Consider the following 22,189-nt stretch of genomic DNA (forward strand, 5'->3'; position numbering starts at 1 on the left):
TTTACTCTCTACGTTTATTTCACGCTTTGCATTATATATAAAAAAATAACAAACTGGAATATTACTAATTCATTAATTAACTCTTATGCACCACTGTTCATATGTATAGGTATATAAACTAATTAAATATTCCGACTACAACCTTATGTAACATAATTAACATATTCCTCACGAGACGCTCACACGATCTCGAACGTTCCACATCAATGTAAATTAATCGATAATTCCACCTGTATATTAACATAGGTACAGTCATCCGCACTTTTGGGTTTTTGCCAACAATTTTTTCCTTCACAAAAATAAAAGGTAATTATTTTACTGCATACAAACAAATAAATGTTTCCATTAAACGTGTATAAGCGATTTTAAGTTTATAATTTCTTAAATTTACTGCACATAAAAAAAATCTATCAAACGTCTATAGACGATTTCAAGTTTAGAATTTCTTCAATTTACTGTACATAAGAAAACATGTTTCTATCGAACGTTATGGCTTATTATGGCTTACTGACTGTACGTTCTAATATTATTACTACCGAGCCTTGCCAAGTGTTAATGTCGCTGAACTTTACTATGTTTTGGCAATGTTGTGTGCACAAAAAAGTAATTCGACTACGCAGATAGGTGAAACGGAATATTTATTTGTGTATTTTTTCGTTAAATTAAAGCAATTTTAGTTAAATTAAAGCTGAATTTGGTCTGTATAAGGACATTCAATGCAATGAATACAAATTTTTTCATAATGTTGCATATGATTGGAAATATGATAAAACCTTGTTATACTTTTACGCACTTACTTATATCTTATTTGATAACGTCTTTTATTACAAAACCGAATACCTTCAAAATATATTTGTAACCACTAACTAACCAGTCTATTAATAAATAAATTAATTGATTTCAATTAATGTAAATGTCAAGGGACATTTTGAACTTTATATCGTTATTTTAATCAAATAACATGTATGTAATGTACGTTATGTTAAATAACAAGATAATGGACAAACTAAACGTGGTATTACTCGTTTGTGCTCGAGGCTGTATTCAGATCCTATAAATTATAGCAGTGGTAATGTAACTGACCAGTAATAAAAAATAATCAGAATGATAGTTCTACATATAAGCGACTTTAAACGAACATCATTCAGTTTTTCAACTCTATGTAGAGACATTATTTGCTTACTTACAAAGTAATAAAATTATTTGTTAACATTAATAAAGATGTCAAAACAATTTTATATTAATAATAATCATTATTATAATGCTGGAAACAATAGATTTTATTCAAACTGTAGAGAATTTGTAACATTTTCTCATACAAAATAAAATAAAAAATAAACTAACTAAGCTTTATAACAAAAGCTTTCCAACAATAAACTCCGCTGAGTACCAGGCTCGCATGACACGCAAAGAGGTAAATACGGTCGAGTGAAGGCATCAAACGCACGGTCAAGGCTGTCCCGCGCTCGAGCACCGCTCGCATATCCTTCCGATTCATGAGAGCTTGGTACAGCAATGGATTTAACTGAACATTTCCGTCGTTTTTGTTTTCCGGGACAAAATCTTACTTTAAATTTTTTTATGCAATTTATTTTATATGTAGTAAGTAGAGAGGGATAATAAATTGTTATTATTACGTTACTATTAAATTGAATAATCCAAGTATCAAATTGCATTCAACACAGAGGATTATAATATTAAAATATACAAGTTATTATACCTTGTCAACAACAAATGTGTAGTTATGGTTACTTTTAATTGAAAGTATAATATGTAACAAATCTCTTTCTTTATCTGTCCTCTCAAATAGCTGATTTAAAAGTGTGTCACGAATGTAGATATTGTTCTAGAAGGGACCGTTGTATGTGACATTATATGAAAATGTCGGGCGATAGGCATTGATAGGCGCGGTTGTCGCAGGTCTGCGCGGGCGCAACGCGTGGTAAACACATGCGGCCTTACGTTCACTGCAAGTGCAGAATCCGGCGCACTATTTTACACCGCGGTATTGACCGCTAGAAGAGGCTAAATATTTATTTTTCTTTTTATGATTTACATGGTACTAAAACACGGGTAATTTCTAAATAAGACCAATTTCCTAAAATTATTCTGAAAATTCGCCAGCCTGATGTTGAAAAACTTATTTTTTTTTCCGAAGTCTAATCAGGGATATTATCAAATGTTTGTTTTCCAAAATTATTTATCTTAGTGAGTAAGATTGCGCTAACTTGAGAAAACCATTCTTTTACAATAAAATATCATTTTATGAACTTGTATTCCACGGAGAGAAGGGTGATAACTTTTGTGCTAATTAATTTACATATAATGACCTGTACGGCAATAAGAGTTTTTATAAACACATAGTTAAAGTATAATAATTAAAATTAATAAATGTTTTTTGCTAGTTTTAAATTTTACAATTTTTTTGCTGATACGCTGGCTGATTAATGTAAAAATATAAAAGAATTTTACGGTTGTCGACACAATCTTAGATTTTTTTGCCTTTCTATATATTGAGTGAGTGATGTACATATTATTTATCCGTCTAGGCAGATAGGGTCTGTCTCTGAAATCGACTAGTTTGAAAACACTACCGTGTTCCAGTATAAAGGTCATTGTAACCAATGTAATTATTGTGAATTTAGCGCAATTGCATCTACGTCTTAGGATGACGAGCGCATGATAGTTTCGTGCAAGTTTTATTAGAAACATACTTGTTGCACCATACGGCCATACAATAAAAAAATCACTTTATATGTTTATTTTGTTTTGACTGCACTGTATTGCTATTAAGTATAGTCAACTAAAACAACATTTTCACGTAATTTCTCGTCAGACGGGTGCGTAGTGCGTGTCGTGCACAATGGGGCGCGGTTTCACGGAGTCGCTTCCGTCAGAGCTTTATTTCCGTATGTGCACCAATAAATAATATAAAATCGGTTCACGCGTGCCCGCCGCCGGTCAGTATCCATTGCAATCCACACATAACAAGTTGGGATGTATACCTCTAATTACAAATATATAGAGAAGTATTTTGACTCGATTGGCGCCAATTTGACTGTGAGTATTTGTGTTTTATCAAGCTTTCGTGCGAGTTCTGCAATCGGACTGTGATAGTGTATCGTTAGTTACAGTTGATTTTTTACTGAACGTAAATGTTGAGTTTATAAAAAAAACAATTTTTAAGTCTTAATACAAGTGAAAAATAAAAAAATAAATGACAAATTTCTTGGAACATTGATTCTCTCGACCATTAATGTAAACATTTTAATTGAATGAAAATGTTTACCAGGCATACTTAATAAGGCGTAATGAACAATTAACAACCCGTACGTCAATGTTTTATACAATGAAAGGTTTTAAACGCCTGCTAGCTACACGTTCGATTAAAATCAAAATTTAGATTTAAATAGTTTTATTAGAAATATTTTAAATCATCCTATCTATCGCTGCACGCTTTCTGTCAAAAACAATGTTGTAACAATTAAATACACGTATTATTTTAAGGATATATAAAAAGCAACCTTTATATTGCGCTAAAGTTTAGCGCACGAGCTGCGTCTATGCGACAAGGCGAACCGGCACACTCGGAACAACACACTTGTTACACACGACACATGATCGGAAACATTCGTGTCGTAAAGCTGAGGGCAGCCTACATATGGTTACATTTAAAAAGTGTGTTGATTGAAAAGAATATTCATATTGCTCGAGAAATTATAGATTCTTTAAAGGGTGGGAAATAAGCCGGAATTTGTGATCTTTTTTTCCTTGCTTTAGTAATAATTGGACTTCTGATAATATGGTATCAGCATTTATTTCCGAAGTAGTACAATAAAAGAGTCTATTCTGTTTTATTGTTGGATGGAATTAAGCTTTTTTAAGTAAGGTGCTATTTTTAAATCTAAATTAATTTAATATTTTCATTTACTACATTTATTAAAAGGGCGGAAACGGTTGTCTATTTTGGGCTTGATGCATTTAAACATTTTAATTAATTCAATTATATTTTTAAAGTAGAAATAATTTATATATGAAAATGTTCATTACATGTCTAACATAGAAGATTAGGTTCATTATTACAGTAGAATTAACATATATTTAGCATAATTTTCCTCCACTTTTTGCGTCTACGTTTTTCATACATTTCCGGTGTTTTCGTTCGTAGCAGCTATTGTTTGTAATTCTTCTTTTTTTTTTGTAAATACATAAACTACGCGATGTCGTTTGAGAAATTTCATTGCTATAAATTCTCTCGCCATCTGAGCAAATAATTAATATATATTTATAGATGAACATATATTGGAATATGCGGTTGTCGTTGAGTGGTATTTTGGTCTTTAATAATTTATGAATAATCAATTATTTCCTCGTAACTGAAGTCTGTTTCATTATAAAGTCTGGTTAACACAATGAAAGTTTTTCGGGTAAATGAGATAAAAAATTCTGATTGTGTAGAGACGTAAAGTTAGCCGGCACTGTAAAGGAACAGACGGTTGCGTTCTTCTAAGGAAGGAGAATATCTCCAGTCAGGCTGATGTTGTAGTCCCAGAGACGATGATTAGATGGCGCTGTATCTCAATTGTGACGTCACAGTGTAATCTTACTCGCATTAGCTTTCAGACCAACGGTTTATAGTTACTTGCATAAAAAATATATGAACTCTATGAACGAGTAAAATCACGATAAACAACTAATTTGCAATAATGAGGACCGTTCCGCTAGTTGCACACGATTAAACGGGTTGGTACTTATATAAAGTGCTTCGGAAGTGCTAAATAATTAGTTTGTCGCACAAAAAACATAATATACAAATAAATCTACACGTGTACTAACATATGTAGGTGCAGAGAGCAGGGTTTCTCCTGTTTCTTATTATAATTTTTTACGTACTGATAGAGATATATTTTAATATCGTGTGCAAACAAATTTAAATGATTTTAATTAGTTATGGTAAATATAGATATTATTAAACTTTTTATTGCGATGGTGCTGCGTCAAATTATGTTTACGGTCGGTTGTTCAAATGTATTTTGAATAAGCTACGTTGTTATGTGAAAAAGATTCCATGAATTGACGCAATGATTTACTTTTTATGTTTATTAAATTATCAAATTAGTTTAAGTATTCTGCATTAATTACGCTTATTATTTAGGAATAACAAATGGTTAGTCTCATATTATATATCCACTATAATGTAGAAAAACACGACATTTCGTGTATTTTTTTTTAACGTAAGAATGCAAAAACGTTCCAACTTCTCCAAACATAATAGGTATAGTCAGTCACAAGAAATAGAGCGAATTTAAAACCCCAAATAGCCTTATAAACTTTTGTGTTCTTACCATAATTTTTTTATCTTCACAAGAATTAAAAAGAAATTGCTATTTTACTTGCACACAAAGAAAAAAATTAAACGTGTATTCACGTTTTGAATTTGTCTAGCTATTTACGTGGCTGACTGTACCCAGCAAAAAAAATATGAACTATCATCAAATTACTGTGTCAACGGGGCGGCAATCTTTGTAACTTCGACATAGTTACTGACGTACGATAATTATCGCACGGCGTATCACCCGAGATGATGACAGTGTTGCGCGCATGGGCGACGACACGTGCGCGGTGTTTTGTCGCCGGGCACGTTCCGCGATAACCATCGGCCGCACATGTTCGCCTGGTTGTCTGGGCTCGATTTCTCGATATATCTCGTGATTTCTGGTAAACACGCTCTCACGCCTTTCATCCAGAAATCGGCAGACACTTGCGCAATTGTTGCACTCACTTTCCGCCGTATGTATTCCGTCCCATGATGTGATGAGGGTGAGCCTATCGCCATATGGGGCACAAATTCTAGACTCCAACTTGATACTTGGTAGAAAATCCCTATATCACTTTGCCCGACCTGAGAAACGAACCCGATACATCAGCACTGCAGTTAACGAGGCAGTCATCATCATCAGCCACATAAAGTCCACTGCTGAACGTAGGATTCCCCAAAAGATTTCCGGACGGAGCTGTCGAAAGCGGCCTGCCTCCGAGGCAATCACTTCTAGTAAAATCTCTATGAATACCGCGTAGATTTTCATTATTATGACGTATATTGACATTTAAAACTCTATGTCGACTATAAATTGCCAGAAAACAGGGAAACAGGGTCACAAAGTGTCAGTGAGGTTATCAATTGCTATTGTTGTGGTCACACACGAGACGATAGATAAATTCATTATAATCTTGGTATCATAGAGGAAGTCATTTAAGACAATACTTCATTTATACATTTATTATAATGAATAACGAATTTGGAACCCCCCACCCCTTTCGAGACTCACGTGATGAATGGAAGACCCCATAGTAAATAGGCTAGGCCTTTATATTCCAAGAAAACCAGTCACGTTGATCATGATGATCTGTAAGGCAAGTCATCCCGCGGCGACAATCTCACCGCATTCGTATAATTTATCTCCGTAAGTGGTAGTTGCGGTAGCTCCGGATCGTCATTTCGCTAATTTGTTATAGTTGCGCAATTTGCACAGCCAACGAGCCGACAAGTCCACGCGGACGCACGAGTAAAATTAGAGAAAAATAAACTGTTATTATAAACAAGTATATGAAAAACTGAAATTTTTATCGAAATATTTTCTGCTTACAGTTGAATCCACATTATTATCTTTTTGCGAAACGTCTCGTAGGAGCGTATATTTTTTATAAATTAAGAAGTAATTTTTGAGCAGGTTCAATATAGGCTTCTTAATTAATGCAAACTTCTATCATGCTTTAGATGCGCATTGATTAGAAAAAAATAAAAAAAAATAAAATTATGATTTAGACCTTATTTATTCTGTGAACGAACGACCGTAAATTATGTGTATCTTTATTATATGCTTCAAAAGGGTGCGAGAAAAAATATCGCTTTTTGCAAGAAATGTATTAGGATAACAGCAGTTTGAAGAATTTTCATGATAATGAGTCATATTTATCATCTCAATATATTATGTTTGATGGAAGAGAATGGAAATATGTAAAGCACGTCTATGTGCCAAAAGGTATTGAAGATTGATCAAACTATTCCCGTGTAAGCATGTCAATCCGATATATGTGCATTTGTAGATTTTTTGTAATTTGATTTTTCGTTTATTCACTTCTGCTTCGCTCTGTTAAGTCAACAAAATATTAACAGGATGTCTTGCTTGATAACATATTATTTCAACAAATTGTAAACAAGGAAGTAAGGATCATTGATTAGTGAGGAAGTAATTTACTTAGGAAATGATGATAATTTCAGACAAAACTAAATACACAAGGGTATAATATACTGTTACATGGGCACCCCATTAACGTTACAAACTGGTTACAGTTGCGTGTATTTAATTGAGTACATAAATCGATCGTTGACTCATTAGAGACGCGATTACATGTCCGTTACGTTAACGGAATTTACAATCCTTTGGTGACAAAAAACGCAATGTAATAGTACAACCGCAAATGTCATACGTGATCAAAAGTATGAGCAGGTCATTGGCCAATGCGCCCTGAAGTAGATAACTATCTCGTAGCAAGAGTCCCTCTGGGTACATTGGCCATCGTTTTATCATTCCAGCAGTGTGTAAACGTTATAATAAATAAACAACATCATTTTTTTATGAATTCTTGACTAAATATAAAAATGTTACAAGGGTATCATGATTTGTCAACAGGTGTTAGCGGCCCTAGCCGCGCAGTCCATCAACATATCGGTGGGTTTCTGCCAGGGCTTCTCGGCAGTTCTGCTGCCCCAGTATTCACACGAACACCCCACACTATCGTACGAGCAGAGCTCATGGATCGGTAAGTAATTTTATTTATTAACCCTACATATTTCTTTAGTAAGTAAGATTTGGTGGGTTTGGATTAGTTTATAACGCAGTTTCAATATTATTTAGATTAAGAAGAAGCTAGTGAGCGACATATTGAGACTGAAAATGTCAGTAAAAGTTAAATATAAACATTTGGATCGTTTTTGTCGTCTATCTCTAAGTATAATGAATTGTTATGTTTACGCAAATGTTACACATTGAAATAAAACAATTTCGCCCGCTCCGTGACCATGAAGGCTGTAAAGTCTTCGAAACGTCGGGAGAAAATAATAATATAAATAGCCGCAATAAAATGTGTAACTAGTTTTATATCATTATCTCTAGTAATCGTCACTAAAGGTGCACTAGACGACTCTCCGCTGCTGTTTAAATATTACCACTTACTTTATGTTCTTGTTTAACTACACGTGTCCTATCAAGATACACAAAGATTAAGAGAAACAAGAATTAAAAATGTGCATCACGTTTGTCCTGAACTTCCGTCATTTGAATATGTAACCGCCACTACAAAGAATTGTTACATACTATTGCATTGTAGTTAAGGACGTTTTCATAACCTTCCTAATGAACTATTTAGAGTCATCAAACTGACGCGTCATCATGTTTTCCTGGTACATGATCCGAAACTTAATTAAAGCATTCATTGACTTTGTCTAAGACCTCTTTGGAAGTCTTTGTTCAAATGCAAATTATAATCTTTTATAGTTTACAAATAAATAATTTATAATCTAATCTTTTTTTTATTGTTATAATTTAAAGATATTCATGTCGTTTCTACATATATCATTGTTAAAATCGATAAACAGATGCGTCTTTGAGGAATACAATGTAAGATCGATCGATATATTTGGTACAAAAATGCTAAGTACATAGCTAGTATATAGTACCATAATGAAGACCGGATGAAAGTAAGGCGTCACTGGTCTATGAATGGGAATCGTAAACAAAATGTGTTTACGCGCTATATATAAAGCCGCCCACAATCGGGATCGCTGCCAAAACCGAATGTGGAAATTACACGATTTTTTAGGTCGATACGTATCGTGAAATGCGTAATGTACCATACAGCGCTGTTATAACTCGTCGTGTTTCTGTGAGCCTGGTAACAAAGTCTTGGAAAAGCTTGGAAAATTTTATGCGATTCAATATTAATCGTGGTAAAGCCGCGTTCACAGATAATCGACATGAAGTGACCGTTTTGATGTGACGTCGTGTGAAAGTTATATTGTCAGAAGCTCAAGAACCCTGCTCTTCAAATGTGCCATTTATGCTTCCTAGTTTTATGGAATAATTTACTCCTAAACGACGCACAAAAAGGACATCGTATTTTATTTTCAAACCATATTTATTAACGATTACTCTAATTTTATACTTATAAAGTCACGTGAACACTTCTTTGAAATATTATCAACAAAAACAAAAACTGTTGCCAACAAATCCACACAATGTTAATTCTTAAAATACGCGGCACGTTTTTATTGACCCGCGCTCAAGCATTAACAATATTATAATACAGAAATATAAGTGGAAAATTAAATATTTGTGTGCAAACTTCGTTGTGTGCAAGCAAGATAAGGCTGTTTGCACAGCGTGGCATGTATATGTCGAACACAATGGTGTGTCTGTGCCGGCGGGTGATAAGGGAGGTCAGGCCTTGGTAACCGTGCACTTATGTGACGTCACGTGCGCAAATAATACACAAACCGATAAGTGACGAACTGCGCGGATTGCCCTTAGGTATTGAGAGTGGCTAGTCAGTTTAAAAGACTTTTTTGACCCAAAAAAAATACGCTTCATACTTCATCTCTAAGTGCATGAGAGATAATTCTCTTAAGACAATATACAAAAGTTATGATATATAATGATATTCCGATGTGTCAGTAAATGTATCGAATTTGAAATACCGAAACCAAAAGATTTCGACATAAACGAATAAATTACTGCTTTTTTATTGCATGCGTCAACAAACTATTATGGATATCTATCTGCATTGCAATTATCATTCCCAGACATATTTAGATGTTAAGTCTCAAGCCCAATACACTTTTACAATCATCAAGTACTAGGCTGTAATAAAATAACAAAGGAACATTTTTCCTGAACGTAACGTTTGACCAAATCGTAACCAAATTGCCTGCAACATGGGCAAAACTAAATTATGTCTTTCGATTCTTAAGCCTACAAAAGTCATATGAAATATTGTCCTTCCACAGCGAGTCTGGGAGTGATCTCGAACCCGATCGGGGCGCTGCTGGGCGGCATGATGGTGGACGCCGTGGGCAGGCGGCTGCTGCTGCAGTCGATCGTGCTGCCGAACCTCATCGGCTGGTTGGTTATCGCCTTCTCGGAGACCTACATATTTCTGTGTGTAGGACGATTCATCACAGGGTTTACTATAGGTAAGAAATATTTTCTAAAATTATACGTTTTTAATATGCTTATCTAAATCTGAATCAACTAGTCGAAATCTTTCAAACATAATGTTTTGTTTATAAAGCATTCGACGAAGTGAAAACAATATTATTAATGTGTTTTTTTTCTTCTTTCAGGCATGTCAACAGTCTCGTACATATACGTGGCGGAGATCACAACACCAGAAAAACGCGGCGTGCTTAGCGCCCTGGGACCCGGGCTCGTTTCCACCGGCATCTTCGTCGTCTACTCACTCGGGGCCTTCGTGCATTGGCGAAAAGTTGCCGCCATATGCGCCGGAGTATCTCTCCTGACACCATTCCTGATGTACTTCGTTCCTGAATCACCTTTATGGTTAGCCTCCAAAGGACAGATGAAGGAGGCTTACAACGCAATGTTCTGGCTCCGTCAGAACAACAGTACAGCCCAGCAAGAGCTCATGGAGTTCACTAAAGACCGCAAAACCGACGAGTCTATGTCGTTCAAACAGAAACTCGGTCTGTTCAAGAGGAAAAATGTGCTCAAACCCTTCGCCTTGCTGATAATTTTCTTCGTATTCCAAGAGATGTCTGGTATCTACATCATTTTGTATTACGCGGTGGACTTCTTTAAGTCTGTTGGCACTAGTGTCAACGAGTTCACGGCTTCGATCATCGTCGGCGGTGTCAGAGTGTTCATGGGTGCTGTCGGAGCTTGTCTTATCAATAGCTTCAGAAGGAAGACGTTAGCTGCGGCTTCAGGTCTACTACTTGGCGTAGCTATGCTCGGTGCAGCTATATGCGACAGTGTCAATGGCCCGCCTCTTGTAAAATTGGCTTGTGTTCTCCTCCACGTGTCTTTCAGTATGGTAGGATTCCTTCAGCTGCCTTGGATCATGTCCGGAGAATTATACCCTCAGGACATAAGAGGCGTCATGTCTGGAGCAACGGCTTGTTGTGCATACGTTCTAATCTTTTTCAACATTAAAACCTACCCACAATTAGAAAAACTCGTGACCAGTAATGGTACGCTGTATTTATTCGGAATTTGTGCATTGTTAGGGGCTATCTACTGTTTCTTGCTCTTGCCAGAGACGAAAGGAAAGACTCTCACAGAAATCATGAAACAATTTGATGGAGACAAAAAGGGCATGGACCCTGAGGCTGGGTACACTAAAGAGAAACGGTGTAGTATAGAAGGCCGGCCTGTACAGAGGCGGCACAGCGCTGGTGCAGCGGTCTCGTTGGAAAAGAACGAATTCAAACCGCAGTGGATGCAAGAGGAAGAAGCGAGGCGAGCACAGAACCATTGCGAATGAACTCTGTAGGGTTATGTTATCCTAGTTCTTGACTGTTGAAATTATTAGCATGTTAATAATCCATTGTTTCCTATTGTGTATTATTAAGAAGTTCAGAAATGAAAAGTGAAAACTTAAAATCGGATAACCTCAAGTATTGAACATTTTTATTTAGACTTGAGGACGATTTGATCAAACGTGTTACGTTTAGGGAAATATCGCTTGGCTATTTTATGACAGCCTGGTACATAAAATTACCATAAGTTAGAAAAATCTTAATTTAAATGAGTTTCTTTTTTACCAATGAATGTTGTATGACTGTGTTATATTTAATATTATTTGCCGTTGCATGTGTGTATTGTGATCAGTATTATAGGTATGAAATGTGTACAATATAATTTATAATTACATTCCATTATGTAGTTACCATTAGTTTTTATAAGGTGACGTTATATTAATTTAAGTACAAATTTGTCCTAATGTATTTAATGAACAGAGTTACTACATTTAACGCGTGAGGACGAAGTTAATATTTTTAGTTTTAATGTAGTTTGATAAAATATTTTTTCACTAAACGTGTGATGTGTTCGGCACAGAAGGTTGCGGGAACGAATGTAATGAATGAAATTTACATTTGAAAATAAGAAAATTTTGTTTCTTGTATTGCCAAATTAACTAGAACTGGTTGTTTTAATTTGTAAATGTTGAACTTTGTAAGACATATAATTTACAAATTTAGTATTAAGTGCCAATATTTATATCACAATATGTATTTAGGATACAAATGTTTCTTATGAAAATATACATTTACAGATGCATTAAAACATTCAGCAAAAGTCTGTAATTTGAATGAAGATACTACATTTTAAATAATTAATATAACAAGAAGTATAAAACATCACAAATTATTCCTCTTTATGGTATTAGGAAAGGTTACCATTATATCATTAAACAATTCTAATTTAATAACATATTATTTTTTGTATAAGTGTTGCGGACAATCAAAATTTTATATATATATTTTTTACAAGTAGACCATAAATTTTATGACGCATAATAATTATGGTTTCAATTGTCTTTACTCAGCAGTGCATGTTTATTTTAATTAATAGGTAGTTCACAAAAATAGCATTTAATATGTTTACAATGTCTGCAAGTTTTGTGAAAATATGCTGTATTTTGTGTATATGCGCGGTGTTCTCTTAAACTATTGTACAGCAACACTGTGACGACTGAGTGAATAAAATCATGTTGTTTTCAATCTTTGTTTTATTGTTTTGTAGACAGGTCTTTAACCGCCTAATAAATTAACAATATCTCATAATGAAGTAGGTACTTAACTAAAATTATTGAGTCATTTGATTTTAGTCATGAATATTTTAAAGTAGACAATTTTTGTATGATCTATTTTGAAGTAATAAATAACGTGTATAGTATTAAAGAAGCACTCTAGCAAGGCTGAGTTTCCGAGTTAGTAAAATTATAATCCTGACCCCCAAAATAAGATACTGTTGTCATGTTTGAAAAACTACAAACGTTATTGGGGATATAAATAGACAAAATGGCGCTATGCCTACCTAGACAGAATCTCAATTACGAGGTAATAATTTAATAAATGTAGATTCGATGTCATATTTATGGATACTATAGGAAATCACAGTCTTGGTAAATTCCCTCTATAATTTTATCATAGAGTAACTAATAATTATTTATGTCATCAAATATTGTCTATATGAATATGTGAAAAAATACGTTGTACTTATTTTTAGGTACGTTGCGCCCCCGGAGAGAAGTGTAAAACAGCATAATTAAAGTAAAAAAAATGTATAATAATATGTGTTACAAATATATCATATTCGACCTATATACGTCTACTAGTATTTTTAATTATTATAGGAATATCGAGACAATTTAATGCAATTCGACAAAAAGAATGTTGGGAGCAATGACATTTTACAAATAGACGCGTCATACCCTAACAAAATTGCACATAAAAACAGCGGAGTATTTACTATAGTCACAGCCCTAGCGGCTCGCATCAATACGGCCCGAGCGAGCCCGAGTGGTTCCGAATGGGCCCGAGCGTCGGCCGCCCCGTCGCCATGACAGTCGAATGAAATGCATTAATTAGTTTAAAAAATAAGTTAAATAGTGTATACATATTACTAACGTCTGAAATGAAACGTTTTTTCATTCACAGTTGGAGTATAATTTGTACATCGTCTAAAAACACAGGAAGGCATTTTATTTATAAAAATACAAGAAGTTAGTAAGCCGACTAGCCGCGACAGTGGTTGGAGGTTGACTAAGTGAATGTCGGGCAGTTACCTTACTTTCGTCTTGCCAGTATTGAGCTCGGACAACGTATCTATGTAATAAAAACATCTTAGGTTGGGAGCGCATATAGTCGTGAAGTTCTCAAAACTTTGGGCTGAACGTATAAGTTTTAAAAAAATAAAGCTAAATCTAATATCCGAGATCAAAATTTGCACTCCATGTGTCAATAGGTTGGCCTCAATCGTTTAGTAGACCCTATAATTTATATTTGTTGTTTCGAAGAACGAATAAAGCGCAAAATATAATCTCATGATAGTATTGTTGTATCTTGTAAACCAGTAACGCCATCTGTTTTATTATATAAGAATTATTTGACTCACACTTTTTACTCTGCTTGATGAATTGATTAAGCGAAGCCTCCTGTTAGTTCCTATTAAACGTCACAGAGGGCAGTGTACGCATCTCGTCGATTTTAATCGTAATCCAACGATTGGGATTTAATTAAGATTTCGATTTTTATATGCAAGAAATCAAAATCGATTCTCATACCAAAATAAAAACATTCAATTAAATTTTACAGCACTTCCGATTATTTTTTTAAAGTATATCCGCAATTTAACCTTTTTTTAAAAATATACCTTTTTCTAAAATATACCCAATTAAATTTTGAATATATCCAACAAATTCAAATAACAGTGAGCTTTAAGATAAAGGTAGCCACTGACCTGGTTTGCGGGATGCCGTACTTGATGCCAACTCCGACCCTCGGCAGCGCCTTGATCACCTTCTTCACCGTCGCTTGATCAGGGAACGCGAAGAATATCGACGCTGGAATTAGAAATATGGGGATATTAGTCATCTATAGAAAATCAGAATGAAATCAGATTTTAGTTTTATAGTATTTTGTACTCATGATAGTAGGCAGGAATATTTGCAATTTTATTTTGATAAATAGAATCTATGACGAATTTTATTTTATAACACAAATGAATTAATGAAGACATAAGCTTACGCATTTGTCATTCAAGGTCTAGACAGAAACATGAAAGGGAAGACGGAATGGAGATTCCCATCCACCCAAAATTAATAACAATTTGGCAAATTGCCTATCTAAATTTTGGTCTGTCAAATGTCAGCGCCTACCAGGAGCGCATAAGTAACAAGAGCAGTGTGTAAACTTACTTCTGCTTGCAAGGAACAGTTCTATGGCGACGTTCTGCAGGAGATACCGCCGCGAGAATATCGCCCGGATCTCGCTGAAGTACCATTTTCCGTGGAGGTGTTCGCAGTATTTCAACACCTGGAAGGAAAAGAGAGAAACTTGGGTTTAATAGAAAGAAACCGATTTTTTGTTGGTCGCATATGCTATTCGTTTTTGAAAATGTATGGTTTTAGTAACATTTTTTATGTAAATAAGCAGCCATAGGTACCTAGAGACTAGTCGGTCGTAAAGTAATCTATTCTGGCAATCAAAATCCACAATACATGTCGATTGTGCTGTCGACTAATATGTGTAATACGATATGTTAATGCTTACTCATATATACATAATATATATTTTTTATGCCGCCAGGGCAAAGTGACCTCATTGCACCTGATGGTAAGTATAATGGAGTGCAATAGAATGTCGACTGCCGAGAGATCATTATCCCTCGGCAGTCGACACAGTTATGCCGGCCAATTGGAACCGTATATACACAGGCTGATCCCGGAACCGATATACTTTGGAACTTATTTATTTATAACCTACCACGCTCTTAATTAAAAAACTGTCGATACAAAATGGAAATAGAAGCGAGCCAACACAAAACGAACATACCTTACACGTATCATTAAACGGATTATATTATTCGCGTGAGAAACTTTTAATGATCGTGATATTTGGTGCATAAAGGTTAAAACATTGAAATTTAAGTAAAAATACGGTACACGTCCATAAAAACGTTGAAATATGTTCGGTTTAATGTGTTTGCTTTGCGAAATGTTAAGGTCCGATAATATTGGACCCGCAAGGTCCTTATAAAGGTGCAGACACGATCCGACGAAATTGAACAGTACGTAAATGATATCTATAAATGGTGCGCTATAAACTTGATTTTACGATGTAATTGGTGTTGAAGGAAAGTCAACGATGTTAGTTTGTTTGTTTGATTTTAGCTGTTGAAAATAATCACTTTTAATTTTTTTATATTTGACAAATTGTTAAGATTTTTTCTTTTAACATGGTAATATCAGAAGTTAGTTTTAATGTATATTCTTTAAATTAAGTTTATCTTAGTTTTTTATGTAGAAAAGGGATGTAAATGTTTGAATAATCCATTCACACTTTGCTAATATTTTGTAAAACTTTGTTTTAAGTTACATACATTTAAAATATAATTAATTAATAACCAATACGTACACGGAAACAAGCCCACTTCATGCAATAATCATGATCTTTTAAATCCGAGCGAAACTTGTGTGGGTGGTGAGCGGGTCAATTAAGAAATGATTTATACCCCATATTGAATCTTAAAGTTAATTAAATATTACCAAATAAATCAATTTACTTCATCAACTAAAGCAATCAACAACAATCTATTTGGTCAATCCCAATTAAGTCAAACATACAGATGTTTTAATTAAATCTAAACATATAATAAAATAGTAGATTATGTGTGTCTGTACTATGAAAGAAAAGTAACAAAAAACGGGGGTGAATAAAGAAAATTCGAGATTTTTTGAATTTTTCTATTTGATTTTTGTTTGTTAGCGCACATCTCCGAAATTACTGTACGGATTTTCTATGTAGTTTTTACCGATGGACAGAGTGTAATTGGGATTAGTATATAAGTTGGGGACATTGCCAGTCACGTGTAGTGAAAAAGTCTGGCAAATTAGTAATTGCAGATAATTCATCAGAGTTTTTCGATCCAATAATACGTGGTTATAATACTTGTCTCGTATTAAATTCAATTAATCGTTCACCGTTGAAGCTGTTCGATTGTGGAACGCGCTGCCTCTTATGGTGAGACGGGCGAAAACACTGTCATCATTCAAGCAGCTAGTCAAAGATTACTATCTTTCTCACTAAACAGATACATTGATGTGTATGTATGTATTATACATGTGTTTTTATTTTTACTATCATTATTATTTTTCTTTTGTATGTATGTAATATGTAGGTATATATTATATGTGTATTTATGTATGTAATGTTTATAAATTATTTGTTTTTTTTTTTATTTATTAATATATTATAATCCACTGCACTACCCTCTCTTTCTATTTCTCGTTTTTATATCCATCCCATGGTTGTCTGGAAGACATTGCCTAGAGCGATAAGACCGCCATTTGTACATGTGCCTTTTGTCTCTCTTTTCTTCTTTGCATCGTTTTTTTTTGTTTGTTTTGTTTTTGTGTGTGTTTGTACAATAAAGAATAAAATAAATAAATAAATAAATTGTGCTACTGCTGGGGAATCTCCTGCTAGCGGAAGATGGGATTGCGATCGTACATTGGTTGGCCTTGGGTTTAAAAAGTTTGAAAAAAATATGGAGAGAAAGGAATACTCGCTTAAAGTTAAAAGCTAATAACTAAATCATCAATAGACATTTGCAATGATAGCGTACAAATTATTCTGTAACCCATTGAACCTCATTAATTATATCAATTTGTAGTGTTAACTCTATTAATTCGAAACGCCTACAAGCAAACAAACATGAGTTCAATAAAATTTGTAATAAACACGAATTTTGTCCAAATACCGGGTCGTAAACGTGGCGACACGACCGATCGTAAAAAGTTCGTTAGCGCCCTAATTTACAGACGCAATCTCGTTGTAAATCACGCGCACACGGATCATTTTATAATTGTTTTAATGTCTGATGAGGTATGGCTTTAAATAATGCTGACGACGTGAGCCATCCTCACTGCCTCGGCATAGGGAGACGGAATGTATTTTGACAGTAGTCAAGCGTAATAGTAGCAATATGGTATATCAAATCTATGTTGAGCAAGACTTTTATCGCAAGATACGATTTGTGAGATTACTGGTGGAATACTTTGTAAAGTCCAGACGACAGGGGCTATTGGGCATGCAGCGAATCGTTTTATTCGTTCAGTAAAATATGAATTTGTGTCGGCCCTTTAGTATCACTGTTACAAAATACATTTTAAAATTTATATTGATATATAAAGCTGAAGAGATTGTTTGTTTGAACGCGCTATTTTCTAGAACTACTGAACCGATTTAAATTTTTTTTTCTCTAATTTGTAGCTACATTACTCCTGAGGGCCATAGTGCACTTAATAGTAATAATTATTATAATTAGCCTAGGTTAATTTTTATTCCGGGAAAATATAAAGTGGGACTTTCTTCCCGGGGAATGTTTTTCACGCTGGCGCCGCGAGCAAAAGCTAGTCATTAACATTATAAAAAACAGCATTAAAACGAATGTCCAAAATTTGTAATATTCATAAGCCTTTCTTTTAATACTGTTGTTACAAAATTGATTTTAAACTTCATTAACACAATAAATGCTGTGTTTAATAAAAACAGCAACAATACATAATATCACGTCGGGGTCACCAGTTTGCCATTAATTTATGTCGAGATGAAATGAGACACGAGCTGGTATTTGGTCTGGTTTATTCTATGTACAAATGGTGCTTATATAATAATGTGGTACCTGACATACGTGAGTTAACACTCATCCAAGCATCTACGTAATACTATGTGCGACGTGGTCGCTACAACAAACATCTCTAATTTCCCATAACATGCCAAACAAGCGAAAAGAGCATCGCAACACGTGCCCCATTCCCATGTAGGCATCGGCCAGTGCCGCGGGGCGCTACGGGACCGATTGGGAGCCTGTAATGTTGTGATTTGTACTCGCACAATGTTTGGGGTGTGCGCCCCTCAATGGGAAACTGCATGTGCCTTTAATGGGGTGCACTTGATAGATTCCAACGCAAATCGAATTTGAAGTGCATGGATTTGGTGGATTTGTGTTGTTTTGTTGATTAGAAAAGATTTTTTGTGATAGTTTGTTTTGTGTTGGAAAGATTTGCGTCAATTTTCGTTTCTAGACCTGCTCTAGACGTCAGCTGCTCTTTCAGGACAAGAAAAAATATCAATTAAAATGTTTTCAATGTTTTTTATTTAGACATTATTGCTTCACATGAGACCAATTAAAACAATACGGGCTTCAAATGCTTAGTTTACATCAAATATTAAGCAACACATACATTTTGCAAAATTAAAATAAACTTTACACCATCAACAATAAAACTTATTTGAAACCGAACAATTCTCACTCAGTAATCACGATTCAAAAGCTTTCGCATCCATTGTTCAAAGCTCATAACACCGGCGGGTCAGAGTGCCCCGGGGCTGATCAAGGGGTTGGATGACAAATTGTGTTACAATTGGACGAGACGTGAACACCCCTACACTCGGAGATCATTAGAGATGCATTAGAGAATGCTTGATACAATGTAATGGAAAAAATATTTGTTTGGTGGTGTGTCTGAATTGAATTTGTTTAAAGAAATTCTTAGTATTTCTTTACTGTTGACTGTCACAACAAAACCTTTTTTAACCGACTAAAAAGTAGGAGATTTTCCATTAGAATTTTTGGTCAAAAAAATTATAAGTATTTTCTTCATTAACTCAAATATCTTTAAACATAAACTCCATTATGTAATATAATAATATGTGCTGATATTTACATAATTTACTTCCACATTCATTTTCACACAATAACTCGGAGATTAAACATTTTATCTGGCACTTCGCGACTTATCATACCCAGCCACTGTAGAAGTTAGCTATTAATATAAACATTGTATGCGCGAGATCGTCCGAGGCACGCGGCGTGCTAGCTAACGTCGGCACGCGGCGCCCCTCGAGAGGAACGATCGGGTGTTTAGTCGCTAATAATGGTCGGTCACGGAATCTTTTGTTCTCGCGTGAGAATTAGGGTGTGTTACCGAAGATTTGTGTGAATTTATTGATATTGTTCATGCATAATGGGTGTTATGCGTTTCTTTTCGTTGTATTTATTCTTTTGAGTTGTTGATGCGTTTATATTTTTGAACAAGTAGTTTTTTTACTACGAGTAATAATGAATTAATACCTCTTGATCTTTCGAATTACAGAGTTTTGAGTAAAAAATCTGCCTGAGCGCCAACATGCACGCATTTTTTTTCAATCGCTTCCAATAACTCTACTTTAATTTCATTTATATTAATCGAAAAGAAGGATGTTATAATATGACAATATTGGCAACGCCGTTTATAACCAAAAAGCCCACCAAAATATGACTTCCCGGTATTAAATAAATTCACCAAAAAAAATCGATTAATTATGCTCGTATAGTGCATTAAGACGCGACGACGGGATTTTTTAATAGTACGGTCTGCAGCGGCGCGGAGGCTCGGGGTTTCGCGGGGTGCTGCGGGGTGGCGCGGAGTGCTGCGGGGTGACGCGGGGTGTCGCGGCCGGTGCGCGAGTGGAGATGCTTATCGTGCCAGTAAATAAGCCGGGACCGTGACAACAGCGCCCATTAGGGGCTCCGGTGACGGCGCGCCGCGGATGCACGGAAAAAATGCAATGGCCCTTGTAAGGTATGGTTAGCAGCAAAATTGTTGTTTGTCAGTCAGCTAGGCATTAAAGATCCATATATTATGTCACGCAAAAATAATTTGTAATATAATCTCACGTCTGTATCTTCAGTCATTTTGGAAGCTTGAATTATTATCCGTTTTAAAGATGAACCTCATTGACTCTACTAGAACAATCGGGCAATATGTTATTTTTTTTAGGCCAAATTAAAGTTTAATATATTTACATGATTTTTCCTACAGCAACTTGCAAGATAATTGTACTTTACATCACCATGCTACAAAATAATCACGTAAAAATTTGCAACACTTTTATGCAAACCGTACCGCAAACAAGGTGTGTCAAACACGAGATATTCAAATATCGAAGACGGTTGTCAGCGCGCGGCGACGTGCGCCTGCGCCGATCAGCCGCGCCGCTCAGCCGCCGAGCTGCACCGCCGCCGCATGCGCCGCCGCGCGTTTCGGCACGAAGCACCGTAGAACTTAACCGCCCTGTGCCCGTTTATTCCCTTTTATGGTGCCAATTAAGCCAATAGGTTCGATGACAATTTTAGAGATCCGTTAAATGGGTTTTTAATAGATAAAAATAGATTAAATATCGATACCGATGTAAATTCTTACGCAGGTGGTTGAGCACGAATGTAAAGAATTCTCGAAAGTTTGAGCATGTGATAAATAGTATTTTCAACCACTTTTAACTTTAAGGCGATACGCATTGCTTGGCAACCAGCTGAAGGTATTCACGATGTTTTTTTAAGATTGGTAATGTTTATATTATACTGATAAAAATACTGTATTTGTTTTCTTTATACACCTGTTCATCCAAATTTAAATATATGTACTTTGTAGTCAAGGAGTAGGGGATCCAAGATCAAACTGTAGTCATTTACGCTATTTAAATTTTAGCTTGAATGTTAAAACTAGCGTCATAATAGTCCAACTTATAGGTATCGGAGTTAGCTTTAGCCCAGCGGTGGGGCCTATAAAACGATAATATAATATACTAGCTTCCGCCCGCAGCTTCGCCCGCGTGGATTTCGGACTTCAAAAATGCTATGCTGTCGTGGGATATTTTTTATATAATTTTAAGGAGAACATTTCCGTCATACATGATTTCTGTGTAGCTTTAACCATTAAGGTTGCACACGCGACGGAAGCTTAAAAAATGGAGTAACTTCTCCCCTTTTCCCAACATTTCCCTTCACTGCTCTGCTCCTATTAATTGTAGCGTGATGAAAAGTATACTATTACCAGCTCAGGCGTATGAAAAGTAATTGTACCAAGTTTCGTTAAAATCCGTCGAGTAGTTTTTGTTTCTATAACGGTTATACAGACAGACAGACAGACAAAAATTTTACTAATTGCATTTTTGGCATCAGTATCGATCCCTAATCACCCCCTGATAGTTATTTTGGAAATATATTTCATGTACAGAATTGACCTCTCTACAGATTTATTATAAGTATAGATATATAGATAGATAGATAGATTAAAAGCATAAATACAACGCGCATAAAATTAAAATCATAACATTATTTCGGTTAATGTGGTTAAAAGCTTGGAACAACGTCTATTCAAATCCAGTTTATTGTTACAATAAAACCAGTGGAGATTTTGATTAAGAAATATATATGCAAATCGCAAAAGTATTATTTTCATGTATGGCCGCTATACCAATGTTAGATGTTTAAAAGTCACATGAATTTTGAATACACCATTACTTTCATTATGATTTCATTGAGCTTTTGAAGGCTTTGAA

General features: G+C 35.0%; 2 protein-coding genes across 4 annotated transcripts in view; one reads left to right on the forward strand and one right to left on the reverse strand.

Moving 5' to 3' along the window:
- Nucleotides 1-12,802, forward strand: part of LOC115455576 (facilitated trehalose transporter Tret1-2 homolog) — a 99,835-nt gene extending 87,033 nt beyond the window's left edge. For all 3 annotated transcript variants that reach the window (XM_030184214.2, XM_030184215.2, XM_030184213.2), the window contains exons 3-5: nt 7,695-7,824; nt 10,067-10,252; nt 10,403-12,802. In XM_030184214.2, coding sequence (XP_030040074.1) covers nt 7,695-7,824; nt 10,067-10,252; nt 10,403-11,562 — 1,476 coding nt within the window. In that variant the 3' untranslated portion in view covers nt 11,563-12,802. The remainder of the gene's footprint in view (nt 1-7,694; nt 7,825-10,066; nt 10,253-10,402) is intronic.
- LOC115455575 (neurobeachin) overlaps nt 1-22,189 on the reverse strand; it is a 665,858-nt gene that overhangs the window by 106,393 nt on the left and 537,276 nt on the right. Inside the window, exons 40-41 of the mRNA XM_037447719.1 lie at nt 15,001-15,118; nt 14,544-14,646 (exon numbers count right to left, since the gene is read on the reverse strand). Coding sequence (XP_037303616.1) covers nt 14,544-14,646; nt 15,001-15,118 — 221 coding nt within the window. The remainder of the gene's footprint in view (nt 1-14,543; nt 14,647-15,000; nt 15,119-22,189) is intronic.

The sequence above is a fragment of the Manduca sexta genome, chromosome 7 (genome assembly GCF_014839805.1).
Source record: "Manduca sexta isolate Smith_Timp_Sample1 chromosome 7, JHU_Msex_v1.0, whole genome shotgun sequence".
Lineage (NCBI taxonomy): Eukaryota > Metazoa > Arthropoda > Insecta > Lepidoptera > Sphingidae > Manduca > Manduca sexta.